At 47.7% G+C, this 16289-nt stretch overlaps 7 protein-coding genes across 7 annotated transcripts; 4 read left to right on the top strand and 3 right to left on the bottom strand.

The window, feature by feature from the left end:
- Positions 1–349: 349 nt before the first annotated feature.
- DFL_001018 (40S ribosomal protein eS17) lies at positions 350–991 on the top strand (the record flags this gene model as incomplete). The annotated part of the gene is made up of 3 exons (XM_067629572.1): positions 350–496; positions 631–828; positions 896–991. The coding sequence occupies 3 exons, from the start codon at positions 350–352 to the stop codon at positions 989–991; spliced, it is 441 nt and encodes a 146-aa protein (XP_067495579.1).
- Positions 992–1477: 486 nt separating this feature from the next.
- On the bottom strand, positions 1478–3922 carry DFL_001019 (uncharacterized protein; the record flags this gene model as incomplete). The annotated part of the gene is made up of 6 exons (XM_067629573.1): positions 1478–1542; positions 1598–2556; positions 2626–3054; positions 3108–3557; positions 3638–3819; positions 3887–3922. The coding sequence occupies 6 exons, from the start codon at positions 3920–3922 to the stop codon at positions 1478–1480; spliced, it is 2121 nt and encodes a 706-aa protein (XP_067495580.1).
- Positions 3923–4396: 474 nt separating this feature from the next.
- DFL_001020 (uncharacterized protein) lies at positions 4397–5062 on the top strand (the record flags this gene model as incomplete). The annotated part of the gene is made up of 3 exons (XM_067629575.1): positions 4397–4510; positions 4576–4916; positions 4987–5062. The coding sequence occupies 3 exons, from the start codon at positions 4397–4399 to the stop codon at positions 5060–5062; spliced, it is 531 nt and encodes a 176-aa protein (XP_067495581.1).
- Positions 5063–5346: 284 nt separating this feature from the next.
- On the top strand, positions 5347–7935 carry DFL_001021 (uncharacterized protein; the record flags this gene model as incomplete). The annotated part of the gene is made up of 2 exons (XM_067629576.1): positions 5347–5768; positions 5832–7935. The coding sequence occupies 2 exons, from the start codon at positions 5347–5349 to the stop codon at positions 7933–7935; spliced, it is 2526 nt and encodes an 841-aa protein (XP_067495582.1).
- A 384-nt stretch (positions 7936–8319) lies between these two features.
- Positions 8320–10794, bottom strand: DFL_001022 (uncharacterized protein; the record flags this gene model as incomplete). The annotated part of the gene is made up of 7 exons (XM_067629577.1): positions 8320–8382; positions 8434–8742; positions 8803–9365; positions 9434–9617; positions 9685–9749; positions 10071–10313; positions 10497–10794. The coding sequence occupies 7 exons, from the start codon at positions 10792–10794 to the stop codon at positions 8320–8322; spliced, it is 1725 nt and encodes a 574-aa protein (XP_067495583.1).
- Positions 10795–12192: 1398 nt separating this feature from the next.
- On the bottom strand, positions 12193–13755 carry DFL_001023 (uncharacterized protein; the record flags this gene model as incomplete). Its single annotated transcript, XM_067629578.1, has 6 exons — positions 12193–13030; positions 13123–13219; positions 13307–13318; positions 13403–13458; positions 13528–13555; positions 13629–13755. 6 exons carry the CDS (start codon positions 13753–13755, stop codon positions 12193–12195), a joined length of 1158 nt encoding a protein of 385 aa, XP_067495584.1.
- Positions 13756–13990: 235 nt separating this feature from the next.
- DFL_001024 (uncharacterized protein) lies at positions 13991–15963 on the top strand (the record flags this gene model as incomplete). The annotated part of the gene is made up of 4 exons (XM_067629579.1): positions 13991–14091; positions 14178–14313; positions 14387–15244; positions 15301–15963. The coding sequence occupies 4 exons, from the start codon at positions 13991–13993 to the stop codon at positions 15961–15963; spliced, it is 1758 nt and encodes a 585-aa protein (XP_067495585.1).
- Positions 15964–16289: the final 326 nt, after the last annotated feature.

Here is a 16289-nt window from a genome sequence, read left to right on the forward strand (position 1 = left end):
ATATGAGAGGAGGCGACGCTGGTCCTGCAGGATTTCCACCGTCATACGTCCTGCATCATTAGCAGACGTGAATGTCGAATTGAACCGAATCAAATCCTGCAGGCTGCGGGTGCAGATGTGTTGGGGTGTCGTCTGAGGCTGATTAGATAATCAAGAGGGCAAAGAACCCTATGGTGCTGTAAACGGCAATTTCCAATGTCAAACCCATTTTTTTCTCGACCACCACCAAATACGCTAACCGACTAATCTTCAAGTCTCATTTAGTCTATCTGCATCTTCATATCATCACCACCACCGCAACCACCGACACCTACCGACACCTCTCCCGTAATCCAACAATACCGCAATCATGGGTCGCGTCCGTACGAAAACCGTCAAGAAGTCCGCCAAGATCATCATTGAGCGATACTACCCAAAACTCACTCTCGACTTCGAGACCAACAAGAGGATTTGCGATGAAATCGCAATCATTGCCTCCAAGAGATTACGAAACAAGGTTCGATACCTCCGACTGGATTATTTGGGGCTGCAGTTTTTCTTGAGCTATTGGAATGGTGGCGATGTTTGATATGATGGGGAATTCAGGGGACAAAGAGCTAGGTGCTAACTGGGTGATATGGGAACATTTAGATTGCCGGCTTCACTACACATTTGATGAAGCGTATCCAGAGAGGGCCTGTCCGTGGTATCTCCTTCAAGTTGCAGGAAGAGGAGCGTGAAAGGAAGGATCAATACGTTCCGGAGGTTTCAGCACTCGACTTCAGCCAGACCGACAATGGCCAGTTGGATGTTGATGCTGATACCAAGGATCTGTTGAAGAGCTTGGGCGTAAGTTGAACTATTAGGCTTGCGATTTCCCCAAATGAACAATAGCTAATGCATCTCCATCCTATAGTACGATGACAGCTCCCGCATCAACGTCATTAGCATCACCCAGCAGCAGCAGGATAGCAGGCCATTCAGAGGCAACAGGGGCCCACGCAATCACTAGATTGCTTGCTTGTTTCTTTTGTTTCCTTGGGTTTCCGCTGTCTCTATATTACGCCGAATCCGAATTTTTATTTCCACATTTCCTACCCTTCACGATCCATGATTTGAGGCAATGGGTGTTCATTAGGTTCTTCATGGGCATGTTTCTTCTTTCTTATTTCAGTGTTCATAATATATATTTCCTCCTTCGTCGCCCATACACAGCCTCAACTGTATTAAAGAACCACAATAAGAACCACCTGTTGGCTATGGGGTGGTAGAAACACCATGAAAAAAGATTCCGAGAAGCAAGTAACTCTCTTCCAGCAGAGAGGCTAGTCTAAATTTGGTTGAGCTAAAGCAGTTCCCCAAGCAGTCTCGAGGACCCGACGAGATTACACCGATACATATCTTACAATTGATTCGCTATATCGCATGCTAAATGCTTCAGTATGAAAAGGGAGAAAAAAAAAAAAAAAAAAAAAAAGGAAAGGTCTAAGGCCTTGGACTACAAGAGAATTAGGTCACCCTGATTGTTCTGAGTAAAGTTGGTTTGTGGGCGGTTGACTTGTCCTAGAGATCGTAATTAGCCGCCGTTATAAATGTTTTGCCTTAAAAAGCTCCTTACCGTAGTTGTTTTCAATGAGATCTGACGGACTCTGCATTACCCCGGAAAATGGATTGCTATTAACCACACCCCCTCCGATACCAATGTTTCCTGGCGGAACCGAAGCGAAATAATCGTCCGCGGAATCAACGGCTGCTGCAACATCGCCTTCGTGAACAGGTTCTGTCTTAGGTTGAGGCGATGCAACTTGCTTAGATATCATCGCTTGCATCTCGGCCATCGCTTGAACAGTTGGCAGCAAGTGTCTCTGGAGAGCTGGCGAGTCCTCTAGTTTCTTCGGACGAGCGACTCGGAACACTTGGTTCACGGGTTTGAGATAAACCGTCGCAAGTGTACCAACATTCAAGCACATCTCCTCCAAAGTTGCTGGATCAAGTTTCTCAGTTTCGGCGGAGATTGGCGGCTTTTCTCCCATAACCACCGCCCTTGCCGCTGCAGGATCTGCTGATAACAGCCGCCAATACATATAGCCTCTATCTCGGAGATCTGGATTATCGGTCTCCTCCGTGGCCCATTTCAAGACTTTTGGTACGAGGTCTTGACCTTTGGTTGGCCGCTGTATAAACAACTTAACCGTAGCCGTAAGCAAGGCTAGCTGAACCTCGACTGGTTCGTCCGCCCAACCGTATAAAAAGTCGTCCAATAAAACATCGCTGTTTTCGATTCTGTCTGCATACTGTCCAATGACCCAAATCATAGCGGCTTTTGCTTCCGGTTCATCCAATGAATCCAAGTTTTCGCATAGAGTCGAAATAATAGATTCGTATTGGTTGGGATATTTCCGGAAGATATTCCGGATAACAACTGTCGCCTCCTGCACTATATAGGAGACCTTGGTAGAAACAAGCTCTAACAATGTCCTTATACATTCACGAGCTGCTGGCTCAATTTTGATAGCGAGTTTTCCAATGGCGCGAACAGATTTCCGGACAAAGTGAACATCGATTTCCGTGGCATATCTATATGTTTCAAAATGTCAGCATGCCGAGGGCCGCAATTATTCAATCAAAAAGCAAAGGATTCCTTACTCCCTTAATTCCGTTAACACCTCTCGGATATTTTCCTCGTTTGCAAGCATGAATATTAATTCAAGCTTTGTTACCTTAACGTATATCGGATCGTTGTATTTGCAGAAAAACACTCTGATATCATTCCGTAGTACTTCTGGACGTCGCTGCAAGATCAAAAGTGCATTTCTTAACGCCAGATATTGCACCTCTGGCCCCTTGGCGAGTAGTGTGACCAGTGGTGGCGAAAGCTTCCTACACAATGCCGATATCTCTTGAGGAGAGGCGATGTAATTCATCAAGTATAATATGACCCGGATGCAAGTTAATACAACTGCACTATTGGAATGCTGCAACCGAGGGCATATGCGCTCCGCCATTATGGAAGCTTCTGACGTCTCCTGAGGTACATAAGACATCAGAGCCTCTAGGATGTATGTTTGACCCCATCTAAAAGTTGTTAACGAACGCTATATGATCCTTTGCGTGTTGGTGGATCTTACTCAGAGCAATCCGGCAGAATCTGTATGAACTTTCCAGCATTTGCTTTATCGATGACCAGTCTAATACCACCACTGCCGCCATCTCTTTCCCAGATATCTAACAGGGCTGCCAATGCGCTTGTGACTACGGTTGGATTGTCGTCCTGGAGTAACCCATTGAGTTTGTCGATAAGATCGCTTCCTTCGACTAAATCCCTATCGTGGTCGTAAAGTTTAGCGACACAGAAAGCGGCGGTCTTACGGACATATGGGTCCGGATCTCTAAGTCGAATCCGCAACGGTCCAACAGTAGCTTCAACGAATTGGCGAACGTGTATGTACGACAGGGTACGAAGCGCCAAAGCCCTTACTAAGGGATTGCTGTCCTCAATATCGGATAGAAGAATCGGTAGGCCTTGGAGTGCAAGCTCTGGTTTCATTCGCCCATAGTTGACAAGAAAGAGGAAACACCTGGGTGGTTTTAGACACCGTGTTAGAAGCCGAACCCCCGAATTGTAACAAGGGAGTTTATAGATGCTTGTGTACCATACATCTTCTTGATCTCAAGCTGCGGTATCTGCATGCATTGTACAACGTCCGGGAACAGACCGGCCATGTCATTATTCGACATGGTCATATTGGCCACGATTTTCTTGAGGGCGATCTTCTTTCGAACATGGTTTTTGTCTTTCTTGTCGGAATTGAGCTCAATCCGAAGTTCCGCAACTTTGCCCTATTCTCTGGTTAGCAGAGGCATAAGAGAGGCCGAAGTTCGAAGTAGCTATGTTATGGTGATATACCCGAGCAAAGAACTTTGCGTCTCCTCCGCCACTCATTTTAGCAGGTTTGGTCTAAAATTACGCCTTCCTGCGCAGTTGACTACAGTACACACTTGCGATTGTCGCTATATCCTCCCTAGGCCAGGGGCACCGTGAGACTGATTTCCAATCGCGGAGGACGCAGGTAGGCCGTAAGATCAGGCTTAAGTCGAGATCAAGATGCAATGCTCGTCGCAGTCATCCTGAGAGGCGAAAAGAACGGGGAAAGGGCACGGATGCAAGGCGTTTTATGCTCGTGCTAAGAGATTGTTCGAGTGATTTGAGTCAAGGTTTGGTCGGGTCGAGGTCTTGTTCATGATATGATTGGGGAGGTGAACAAGGGGCCCGGCCAATAACGCGCACTGATTCGGTAACCTGTAATTCACGGCTGTCATCCCCACATCACCGAAATCCTCACCAATTGCCTGAGCCCACCAGAACTTCAGCAAACGACCTACCGATAGGACTCCCAACTAAAGTATTGATTTCATGATGGCACCTCCGCAGCCAGCCTGGGTTATCGACCTCAAGTCTCTCAACAGCCGACCGAAGGCTCCTTCTAATGTCGCGGACCCTCCCGGCTATTCCACCAGTGGCTCATCAAAGGTAGCACGGCCATCCCGATGCTCTAGCTCGACTCATCGCTGACATGCTCATCTGCACGGTTACAGAAATCACAAAAGCAAATTACGCCGCCGACCCAAACTGAAACCGATGATTTGAAGGTCAAGAAGGCCTGGGAGGTGGCTCTCGCCCCGGCGAAGTCTCTGCCCATGAACATGATCATGATGTACATGTCCGGAAATACGCTCCAGATCTTTTCCATCATGATGACGGCAATGCTGTTCACGAATCCTCTCAGGGCTCTTTCGAACGTTGGAAACACTTTCTCCAAATTTGATGGCGAGGCGACACACAGCCGGTTATTGATTGTCAAGTTGGCATACATTGGGTTACAAATATTAACTATTGTTATTGGAATATGGAAAGTAAATGCAATGGGTCTCCTGCCGTAAGTACCTTATCATCGTGATTCACTCCTAATTCGGCCATGCCCGCTGACACTGTACTGTGCTCAATAGGACTACCCGGTCCGACTGGCTTGCATGGGAACACGCACCGGTGCCTTTAGAAACATCAATTTCCAACTTTCGCTGATTTCCATGATACCGGGCGACGGGAATACCTTTGAATGTACTTAAACCTGTATGTAGAAGATCAGCCCTGGTTTGAACCAGATCATCAAATTGAGAGCTGCGATTGAGCGTTGATTACGTAAGCCGTGACGTTCTTCGGGAACGTGGAATAAGGAGCACCATGGAATCCAATACCTGAATAAACATGCTCTTGTGAACATCCACGATGAATTTTAGCTCTAATTTTGGTTCGAAAACCACATGGATCGTTTATCCTGCTGACAACAGCAATACCCCAGCCGAAACATGCCTCCCAAACGCCAGAAGAAGGTTCGCGAACAACTCCCAGCCGGCCCAGATGTATCGCAACGTTTCCCTTCAAATGATGAACATGTTCGTAAACGACGAAAAATAGAAAGAGGGTTTCGCAAAGCAATTGGGCAGAACGTTTCAGACGGTGGAAGTGATGAAGATTCGGACAGTGATATCGATTCTACCTCATCAGATGACGATCTTCGCGATTTAAAGAATCCACGAACGGAGCTTCAGAATCAAAAAGACGAGGACAGTGATGATGGAGAGGAAGAGGAGGGGGACTGGGAAGTTCTTCTAGATGCAACGAAATCTGTTAATGATAGGAAATTGGGACCTCTAAAACCGAGCGAGAATCTCGAAGATGGTGACTTAGTATTGACCCTCGACGGAAGCTATAATTCGTCCTTGCCTTTGTAAGATGCATTTCGAATTACCAACATGAGTCCGTACCTAATGTACTAACAAGAGTTTTATAGGAAGAAGAAAAGCGCTTCTTCTCGACAACGTCAAGTACGCCTTTATACACACGTCGTGCATGTAATCTGTCTCATGTATCACGGCCATCGACTCAACGTTTGGATTAATGACGAAGAGCTTCAGAAGACAATTCTGAAATGTGTAGAAGGGACCGGAGCGAAGAAGAGTGTGGAAATATACCTCGACCTTGTCAACCCCAGAAAACCACCGCCTTCCTCTAAGCGTACCGCCAAAAGGGGGAAGAAGAAGAAGGGAAAGGGTAAAGGGAAGCAAAAGAAGCCAGATTCCCCACCACCAGAGCCGCTGGTAAGGCCTTCTCTGCCGCTAGGCAGCACCGATACGAAGCTGGTGGAAGTACTGGGACTCCTGATGCGTTTATGGAAGAGAAAGTTTCATATTGATGCCCCCGGACTACGGAAAAGAGGTTACACCGAGAACATTACGGAGGCAATATCTGCCGACAAAGAAAGCCAGACAGAAAAAATTCAAGGACTCGATGATTTTCGACAAAGAGCCAAAGATCTTCATGGCTCTCGAGACACCGGAGCTCAACTATTTACTGCGCTCTTACGGGCTCTTGGCTTTGAGGCAAGGCTCATCTTCAGCGTCTGCCCACTTGGGTATGGCTTTTCGAAAGCCGAGATGCGCGAGGACGATAATACAGATTTTCCAGAGGCAGGCACATCGAAAGTCGAATCAAGTGCAGAAAGTTCTGATTATGATTCAGATTCCAATACCAGGCCTTCAAGGCGGAGACAGGCATCTTCTAGGCAAGGAAGGGGGGGAAGTGCAAGGGCATGCGATAAAGACCTCAAGTTCCCAACCTTTTGGACTGAGGTATATTCCCCGATAACAGAACGATGGATAGCGATTGACACCCTTGTCACCGGCTTGATACTAAGCAACGGCGAAGACCTGTCTAAGTTGGAGCCTAAGGGACGAGCGGCTTCAAAATCCAAACAGCAGATTTCATACGTCATTGCCTATAACGCCGACAAGTCGGCTCGAGATGTCACCGTACGGTATTTGAGCAAAATGGTATTCCCTGGGAAAACCAAAGGATTCCGAATGCCCATGTTTGAGAGGGAGGTGTTAAGCAACCAAGGGGATCTCCTAATGGTAGAAAAATTTGACCTTTTCTCAGAAAGGATTCTGAAGTGCTTTCAACCCCGCGGTATAGCTCAGGCGGCAAAAGACCTTAAGGAAGATCAAGAATTACTACCTAGGGTCCCTGTGGAACCATTAGATCTACTTGGAATGGGTTTCCCCAAGAGCGTCGCTGGCTATAAAAACCATTTAGAGTATGTACTTGAACGGCACCTGAAACGGGAAGATTGTATCTTGCCAGGAGAGTTGCCGGTACATGCATTGGTTACTGGGAAACCAGGGGCGGCAAAGGAGGAAAAGGTATATTCACGACAATCTATAATTGTCGGTAAGCCTGCTGAAAACTGGTATAGAGAGGGTAGAGTCATCAAAACGAATGAACAGCCGCTGAAACTAGTGCCTAGCCGGGCCGTTACAATCAATCGGAAGCGCGAAATCGAGGATGCTAAACGTGAAGGCGATACTGAAGCTGGACTAGTCGGTCTCTACGGTTTCTATCAGACAGAGCTGTATCGACCCCCACCTATTATGGACGGAGTAATCCCCAAAAATGCCTACGGAAACATCGATTGTTTCGTTCCCGGCATGATCCCCGAAGGCGCTGCTCACGTGCCTTGGAAGAATGCGGTACGGTTGTGCAAAAGACTCGGGATTGAGTTTGCAGAAGCCGTCACTGGATTCGACTTTAAAAACAAGAGAGCAGTACCTCGAACTGAAGGGGTATTGTGTTTAGAAGAGAACGCGGAGGTTCTGACTGAGGCGTGTAGACAAGACGATGAGCAGAGAAGACTGAAGGAAGATGAAAAGCGTCAGCAAGTTTGTCTCGCGCTCTGGAAAAAGTTTCTTATCGGGCTTCGTATTGTCGAAAGGATCGAAGAAGACTACGGGTCGGGAACCACTCAGAACGCTGGCGATGGCTCAGACCCAGAACAGAAAGCCACAGCAGATTCAGGTAATGATAGCGACTTAGAAGAGGGGGGTTTTCTCCGCGAATAGGATCTAGGCTATATACCATGTCATTTCTGCTCCAAGATCGACGTTTTCTATTAGCAAGTAGGAGATAAAAATATATACAACAATCGCAGGACTGTGGCATCGAAAATGTGGCGACATTAGTTGGTTAATAAATTATAGGCGTAGTTCTATGTGAAGCCAGCACGCTAAGGAGGCACATGATTCAGTGTATGAGGATAACAGGCATCCTCTATGCTAGGCGGTTATTCGATAGGAGAGGTGATAAAGCAACATAAAAAGGGAAATCATAAAATTTTAAGCAATGAAAGAATGGAGACGCCGGTAGTAACCCTCAAAATATGTAAGTGTGAAACGGGATAAACCTATTCTAGGACCATCAGCCCCATACGAGATTCGAGCCCAACTCTATTCAGGCAGATTTTGGGATACATTTTCCTTGAACGTCTTTGCGAGGTCACCGGCTTTGAACTATGGAATGGTCAGTGAGGGTCGATGTAAATGAAGGGATTGCAAACATACTCTCAAGAGATAGGTCTTCAAGACGGGCTTTACGTCCGGGGAATGTTGGGCTTCGTCTTTTTTGTCGGCGGAGCCATTTTCTTCTCCTTCCGCATTTTTCGATTTTGTCTCGCCAGAATCTTTCTTATCTTCGGATTCGTCCTGTGCTTCGACTAGTGGCACGCTATTCACAGCCAGGAGCCTAATTGTATTCTCTGCAGCAGTCCCCCCATCGGGAAGCATATTCTGGAACATGCTAGTGTTGAGAATCAATCGTCCGACACCTTCTTGTCGCATGACTATTCGACCAACCGTTGGTCTCTTGGAAGCCTGTCGGATAGTCAGCCAAGGCGAAATCGCTTATGTTACGGCAATATGACTATAACTTGCCTCTGATTCTTCGAAGTCTTCCTCTGGCTTGGGGACCAGCACCCTAATATTGCCGATACCACGTTCTTTCCAGGCACCACCACCAAGTTCAAATAGTTTTGCTCTTGCTTGGAAGACCATGTCGTAATCCTCCTCTCCACTCTTAATAGCGACTTTCGAGGCAAACTGTGGATTTTTTGAACTTTCGCCTTCGCCGCTTGTGGTTTGCTCAGCAGTATCCTCTCCGTCGCTGTCTTCATTCTCTGAATCCTGATCTTCTGCCTCGGACTTATCGAAGCTTTTGATCCCTTCTAGAGGCTGAGCTTTCGGGAGAGGTTTTGTGGACAAAGGATTGCCAAAAATACTCCCGCTCGAACCGAACGGAGACGCTGCTGCGCCGAAGCCAGAGCTACCGAAACCAGAGCTACCGAAACCCGAGCCACCGATGTTGCCAGACATTTTTGCAAAAACATTGGCACCACCAACGGGAGGTCCTGGGAAGACCGATTGGGTAGAAGCGGATGACATTTTGCTGAATACATTGTCTGGACCTTTAGGTGGCCCTGCGAACGGGGAGGGGGCAGCTTAGAGGGGTATTGTCAGCTTTCTAAGACATATATTGATGGGTATACGAGATAGGGCATTGTCGCACCAAGAGGGGATGGGGCCACGCCGAAAGCCGAAGTCGCACTAGCAAATGCGCTAAACTTAGATGCAGCAAATCCAGATTGGGTGCCACTGGGTAAATCTGTCGAAGAGTTCTCCGGGGTTTTGGTTCCGAGCGAGCCAAAAGGTGATACGGCAGAAGTGTTTGAAAAGCCGCTCCCCGGTTGAATCTGTGCGAATCGTTAGCACGAGGTTCATGACATGTACTTCACAATTTGGATTTGGTTCGCATGGTACCTTGAGCTCTTCCTTCTGAGTCGCCGGCTTGGAATCGCCGTTCTTTGGAGCATCGTTTTCGACGGCTATATTCTCCCTTGTCAACTTGGGTTCGTCGTTGGATTTATCGGTAGGATTTTGCAGAGCTTTAACACGGGGGCTAGCCGTGAAGGTTTTTGGAACATCTACTGATTTGGGGGATAAAGGCTCGTCGCCGCAATCATTGTTGGAATGGTTGCCGCTATCAGGAGTAAGAGGGTGGGTTGCTACATCAACAGGTGACGATTCCCTATCCGTTTCCTCTGGGGTGGTTGAAAGCAAAGAATCATTCTTCGGTTCCTCGGGCAGAAGTGCAGAACACTTGGTGATAGCAGCCTGGACATCTTCTGGGATGGGTGCAAACATACAGGTGTTGTCAACATCCCGGGGAGGCGAAGGAGTTTCCCTTAGCTTCTTCCCCAAAGGTTCCCCGTTGGCAGCTCGGCTCGGCGATCGATTTTCGGATTCGGAGGTCGGTGTTTTAGCATCTTTGATGGTGGATGTGATCTCGTCATGTGGCCTCTTGCGACGGTTACCCCCAGGAGAGACTTCGCCAGCTTGCACGTCAATCATTTCGTCCATGTTTTCCTGGCTGGATTTCGGGATGTGTTCTGGGCGTCAATAGTTAGCATCTCTCTGGAGGGAGTATTGTAACCGAAATATCAGTCCAATTTTGACGAGCAATGATGGCAATCGGAGCAATCACGGCTCTGCATAAAACGTGGCTCGGTGCATGCGATATGCATGCGATATATATGAATAAAACCTTATTTCCAAGTGGTGACTTCACTTACCAGATTCTTCTATCCTTGTCTTCCTCATCTTTTCACGCGCTGAAGAGTCTGATTTAGGGCTATCGGCACCCGACGTTGGCGATTGAGATCCACTATGACGAGGAGACCTGCGCCTCTTCTTGTTCCGGGGAGAAGACTGCGGCTCGATGAGCGATTGGGAGTCGGCGTAAGAGTCGCGGCCCTGCGACAAGGCGCTGGGAAAGACTTCAGACTGTTGCGACAAGACACCACCATTCAGATCGGAATCTTGTGCTAGTAAGGCAGGAGGCGATCCCTTCGAACGGCGTGTGGAAACCATTCTAGAAATGGTATATTTTCTGATTAAAACAAGTCGATAAGGGAGGGAAAGGGTGGCGGATGTTGAATGTTGTTATATGGTTTATTGTGAAGAGCGATATGCAACAGAACGGACCTGATCGTTTGGGTTTGATTAGTTTAAATTGATCGAGTCGAGGGGTGCGTCAATTGAGGATCTCAGACATGAAAAGAGATTCGAGTTCGGGCAGAGATAGATTTCTCTAGAGGCAGAGGAGGGGAAGGGAGTGTGAGAGCGAAACCAATGAAATCAACCGGGATAAAATATCAAGACCTCAACAGGCTGCTGGCAAGTTTGCAGCATATGCAGGTTAGGTATAGCTGACGAACAAGGGCCAGGTAGGTATTTTTCTGCTTATTGCCTTTGTAGGGAAACAAGAAGCTTCTCACCTAAGGATGATAAAGGTGAAAGTGGAGTAGCGAGGGGAAATGGAAGAAAGAAAAAGAGAAAACCAACTGCAGGAGTATGGTAGACAAGAGGAAGGCCGTGTTATTGGACGAGGAGAACTCGCGCGACGAGGTACAGTCTCGAGATTGAGAAAGAGTTGGTCAGCAGAACCGAGGTTGATGTTTGAAGCTATATGGCAAGCGAAAGGCCTAAGCGCAAGCACGAAAGAGATATTTATTATCAAAATAGGTTAAAAGTGTGGATGGCGATGCTGTCCAGGTTGGTAGCGAGGAGAAAGTTGAGAGGAGGGGGTTGGTGGTGGTGGTGAAAGATGAAGGATGAGGAGGAGGAGCTTTGGAGTGGCTAGCTGGCGGCTGCCTGTTGCAGGATAGATAACATACGGATCCACCGAGAACGGGAGACAGCAACGGTATCACCTCGGGATCCAGGAGGGCTAACAGCCCGAGTAGAAGACGATGGCGATGGCTGTATTCCCGCCTGGGGAATATATTTGGAAGTGCGGCTTCGAGTTGGTGGTGACGGTGGTGGTGATGAGTAGATGGCGGGATCGATGTGGTGTATGGAATGGGTGAGGCGAGGTTGAGGTGAGGTGAGGCGAGGTGAGGTGTTAGAGAGACAGAGAGCAGCGATGCGGCATGAATTGATTATGGCCTAAACCAAATTTCCATCCAACTTTCTCCCTTCTACTAACGACCTACCGAAGTACTCAAAGGAACTAATGTAGACTGCTATATATATACTCGAGGAGATATTACTATGGAGGGATCTCGATTGGATGGAGACAATGGTATTATGGTCTCGACCTAGGCTGCGCGCATATATAAGTTCGATATCGATATATCGATGGAATTGAACACAGCCTGGACTATAACCCGGAGCTCTCGAGTGTGCGAAGTAAAATTTCAGACACGTAGGTACTTCTTATGTCCCCGAGTAAGTACTTAAAGAGCTAATGGCCTGTCTGCTTGCTTGCTATCTCATCAGCATGAAGCGCTCGAAGCTTCCCTGTATATCTACTCCCCCGACCCCCTTCCCAATCAATACTATCTTTCCCGCACCTTCTGCACTCTTTTTGCTGGCGGATGTGATTTCGAAAACCTCGCGGACACCTTGGATAATATGTGTTTTTCCGTCATCGGTTTTCAGCCGGCCCTTCAACCGATGTATTTCAACAGGATGAAACAATGTCGATTTGACACCATCCATTGGTACTCTCTCATCCCATAATAGCGACCGAACCCATGCATCCACTATCTCGATAGCACCGGCCTTTAAGACATCAACGTCGAACGATATGGTTGAAACGTTAGGATCCAGCCGGCTTACACCTCCACTTTTCGAAAACTTGCTATCCTCGACCGTTTCGAAATTATCATAAGCTTTGATATCAAGCAAAATACCCTCCAACTGCGGCACGGCGCTCTTCTCCGTCACAATAATCTTTGCCAAACCGTTTATGCCCCGGATGTGTCTCTGCACATCTTCTAGTTGTTCCGAGCTCACTAGATCGGATTTGTTTATCAGTATGACATCGGCATGCGATATCTGTAAATGAGCGGTTGTAACTTGGTCGGGCAGATGAGGATCCAAGTCTGCCTGTGCTGTTACGTCGCCCAGAGTCCGTAATATATTGCTTGCGTCAACCAGCGTAACAATGCCATCTAGATATATGGTGGCACCGAGACCATCGTCCAACCAGAACAGCGGCGCGATGTTTCCAGGATCCGCCAGGCCGGTTGTTTCAAGTAATATGTAGTCGAATTTGCCCCGCTTTTCCATTAATGTTTCGATCGCATTGACGCCGTTGTCCCTATATTTTTCAAAAAAAAGAGTATATATTGTCAAAAAAAAAAACCCCCCCAAATTTGTGACCCGACACCAAGATGCTAAAAGCCTTCGTACTTGACCGTGCAGCACATGCAGCCGTTGTTCAACTCCAGCCATTCCTCAACAAGTTGTCCTTCCTGGCTGACCGTTAACGATTTTTCGATATCTGCGGCTGTATTGCGAATCCAAAATGAGCTTCCGAGTAAACCTTGCAATATGAGGAGCATGAGCGCAAGAAAGGACAGAGGTGTGGACGAACAGTCGCCGAATTCTAAAGACAAGGCAGGAATTATGTTAGTATAGTACGAATCAAGTAGGTTCCATGGAGGAAAGGTGCAGGAGAGGGAGCACAAGCCGTTTAATATCACAGCGACTTTCTTGGAATGTTGTTCTTTGAGAATGTAATTCAAACTGTACGAGAATCAGTATCGGGACGAAAGGCCTGCGAATGGATGCCTTGAGTTCGGCGTAAGGGCGCACAGGGTGGTCTTTCCGGCTCCAAGGTATCCTGTGCGAGAACAAAGCGTTCAGTAGAGAACCACTGGGAATTCAGATCTGGACAAGAGCGCTGTGCTAGGTACCAGTAACAATCGTAATGGGCACCCTCTGCTCTTTGGGAGTCTCGTCGCCAAAGGCGAGATCCATATCGACGTCATTTGTGTTTGTATTTGTGCTTTCGACAAGCTGTGGGATATCGTCGTCCTCCATCTTCGAGGAAGACTAAGTACCTAAGAAGTACTTTAATTAAGTAGGTAGGTTGAGTCTAATCCAGATATAAGTTGAAGGTATAGTGTAGGGTATCAAGATTCGAATTTATAGGCTGCCTTCCTTGCTTGCCTGGTTGGCCGATGCTTGCCGCAATAAATGAGACAGGAACAAGAATGAGCTTGGCTTAGCTAACTGAGCTCATCTTCACCTCCATGAAAACATCATCAACAACATCATGGCTTTCCGCAAGATAGACCTCACTCCTGCCCTTCGGCCTCTCCTTTTGCCCAGTGAAACTCTCCTCTTCGTCCAGGACGCCGTGGGTCTCTACGAAGGGTAAGCAGTATCTCCATACCCACCAACTTCAGCACCGTCGGAGACAAAGACACCCCAACGCTAACTCGATGCTTTTCGATAGGTAGACGCTACAAAGCCCCAAACTTTCAGAACGGCAGCGCCTATCTAACGACTCACCGAGTTTGCTTTGTCAATAATGATGAACCCCGAAAGTATTCCTTGGCTCTCGAGTTGAAAGACGTTGAGAGATTCGAACTTTACGTAAACACTCCCCATTAACCCTTGTTTGAACCCGTCGAATAATAGGTAACTAACATGGATTCCTTTCTTCCAGAACGGCTTCCTGAAATCCTCTCCCAAAATCACACTCTACCTGCGGCCCTCAAATCCGTCCCTTCTAAACTCACGAGATCGATCTACTTCGCGAAGCCCGACCTACAGTCCCGTCCCGACCCCACCGAGATCCTCGACGCCTCTGCAATCGGCTGTCTTAAACCGCCAGTGGATATGTCCAATCTGCACTTTCCCAAACCCATTCCCTTCGAACTTTGGACCTCTAGCTCCGATCCCACCATGCTTGACCTGCGGAGTCAAGCCGAACCGCTCGGTACTAGATGCGATAGTCAACCCTCCTGCTCCCGCGAAACCCCCGAACGGGGTATCAGATGATTCAATCCTCCAGGCGGGAATCCAGAGGTCCAAAAATGCCTGTCCGAGGTGTACATTCGAAAACGATCAGGCACTTCGGAATTGTGAGATGTGTGGGGAGGTTCTCTCATCCGACACCGTCGAAGATCCTCTCGTGACTGGAACCTCTTTGAGCAGGGGCGAATCACCGGCACCTACATATTTGGGAAATGTACTAGCAGGGGAACAAATTGATTGTGTCAAGTTATCTTTCAGAGGAGGTGGTGAGAAACCATTCCATGAAAAGTTAAAAGGCGCAATGGTTCAAAGGAAGTGGCTACTAGAGCAGGCTCCAACCGTCCCTACTATCACCGCGGGTGCCGCAAATTTGACTCTGGATGCAAGGGAAAGTGACGCTGCTCCGAGAGCCCCGGCCCCGACCGAAAGAATAGTAGGCGTTAGAGGATTAGAAAGGCAGAATCTAGCGCTTCGAATGAACAACCAGCGGGCAATAGCCGGGGCATTTGAGGACTTGGAAGCTCTCATGAGCAGAGCAAAGGAAATCGTACGCCTACGCTTCACCTTATGACTACGAAATATTATGCTAACGATACACTACAGATTGCCCTTGCAGAAAACTTCGCAACCCAGCTGGCTGATAATCCTTCACTCGCAAACTCTGATGCAAAAGAGGCATTGAGCCAGTCGGCGACCCTACTAGCTCTGAGACCAACTGATTTTGCGGTCACAAAAGACCAGATATCTTCTTCTTCATCATTATCGCTCTACCATGCTGAACTGGCGAGATCGATCGCCGACTTCTTGGCAGACGATAGAAGATCAATTTTGAAGAAAGAAGGAGGTGCAATCACCCTAGTAGATTTATGGGCGGTTTACAATCGTGCGAGGGGGATAGAGTTAATAAGTCCTGGCGACCTTGAAAGCGCAGCTAAACTTTTCGACAAGCTTCAGCTACCCGTTCGGTTAAGGCAATTCAAGAGTGGCCTCTTAGTGGTGCAGGAGAGAAACAGAACGGATGAAAAGGTAGCTAAGAGCGTGCTAGCATGGTTAGAAGAGCTATCGGATGTAGAAGCCCGAGATACAGCGGCGGCTGGTAAATGGGGTAAAAGTGTTCTAGCGAAAGATGCCGCTGAAAAGTTCGGCTGGAGTATTGCGGTGGCAATAGAGGAACTGGAAATGGTTGAAGAAAGAGGGGAGTTGGTCAGGGATACCTCATTCGAAGGCGTAAGATGGTGGAAGTCCCCATGGTATACTTCAGAATAACGGTGCTAGTATTCCTTATTCGGAGCTTTACCCTCGTTGACAAAACCTATCTGAAGCAGAGAGGCCTCGAGGTCGAGGCCTGTAAAAACTACTCAACGATGTTGGGAGGAGATAGTTTATGTATGAATACGAATACAATAGGTGCATTTTCCCGATGCAGCACTCCGACAGGTTCCCATGTCGTAGGGCGAAAGGGCTGGTAGAAGCAACCCGAGCCCGAGCCTGAGCCTAATCCGTACCTAATTACAAGTTTATAATTGCAAAATGGTGGAAGGTATTGGCTATTAATATATTAGTATTAGTAATGGTACGTTTCTAAGAATACA

The sequence above is a fragment of the Arthrobotrys flagrans genome (assembly GCF_004000055.1).
Source record: "Arthrobotrys flagrans strain CBS H-5679 chromosome Unknown unitig_15, whole genome shotgun sequence".
In the NCBI taxonomy this organism is placed as follows: Eukaryota; Fungi; Ascomycota; class Orbiliomycetes; order Orbiliales; family Orbiliaceae; genus Arthrobotrys; species Arthrobotrys flagrans.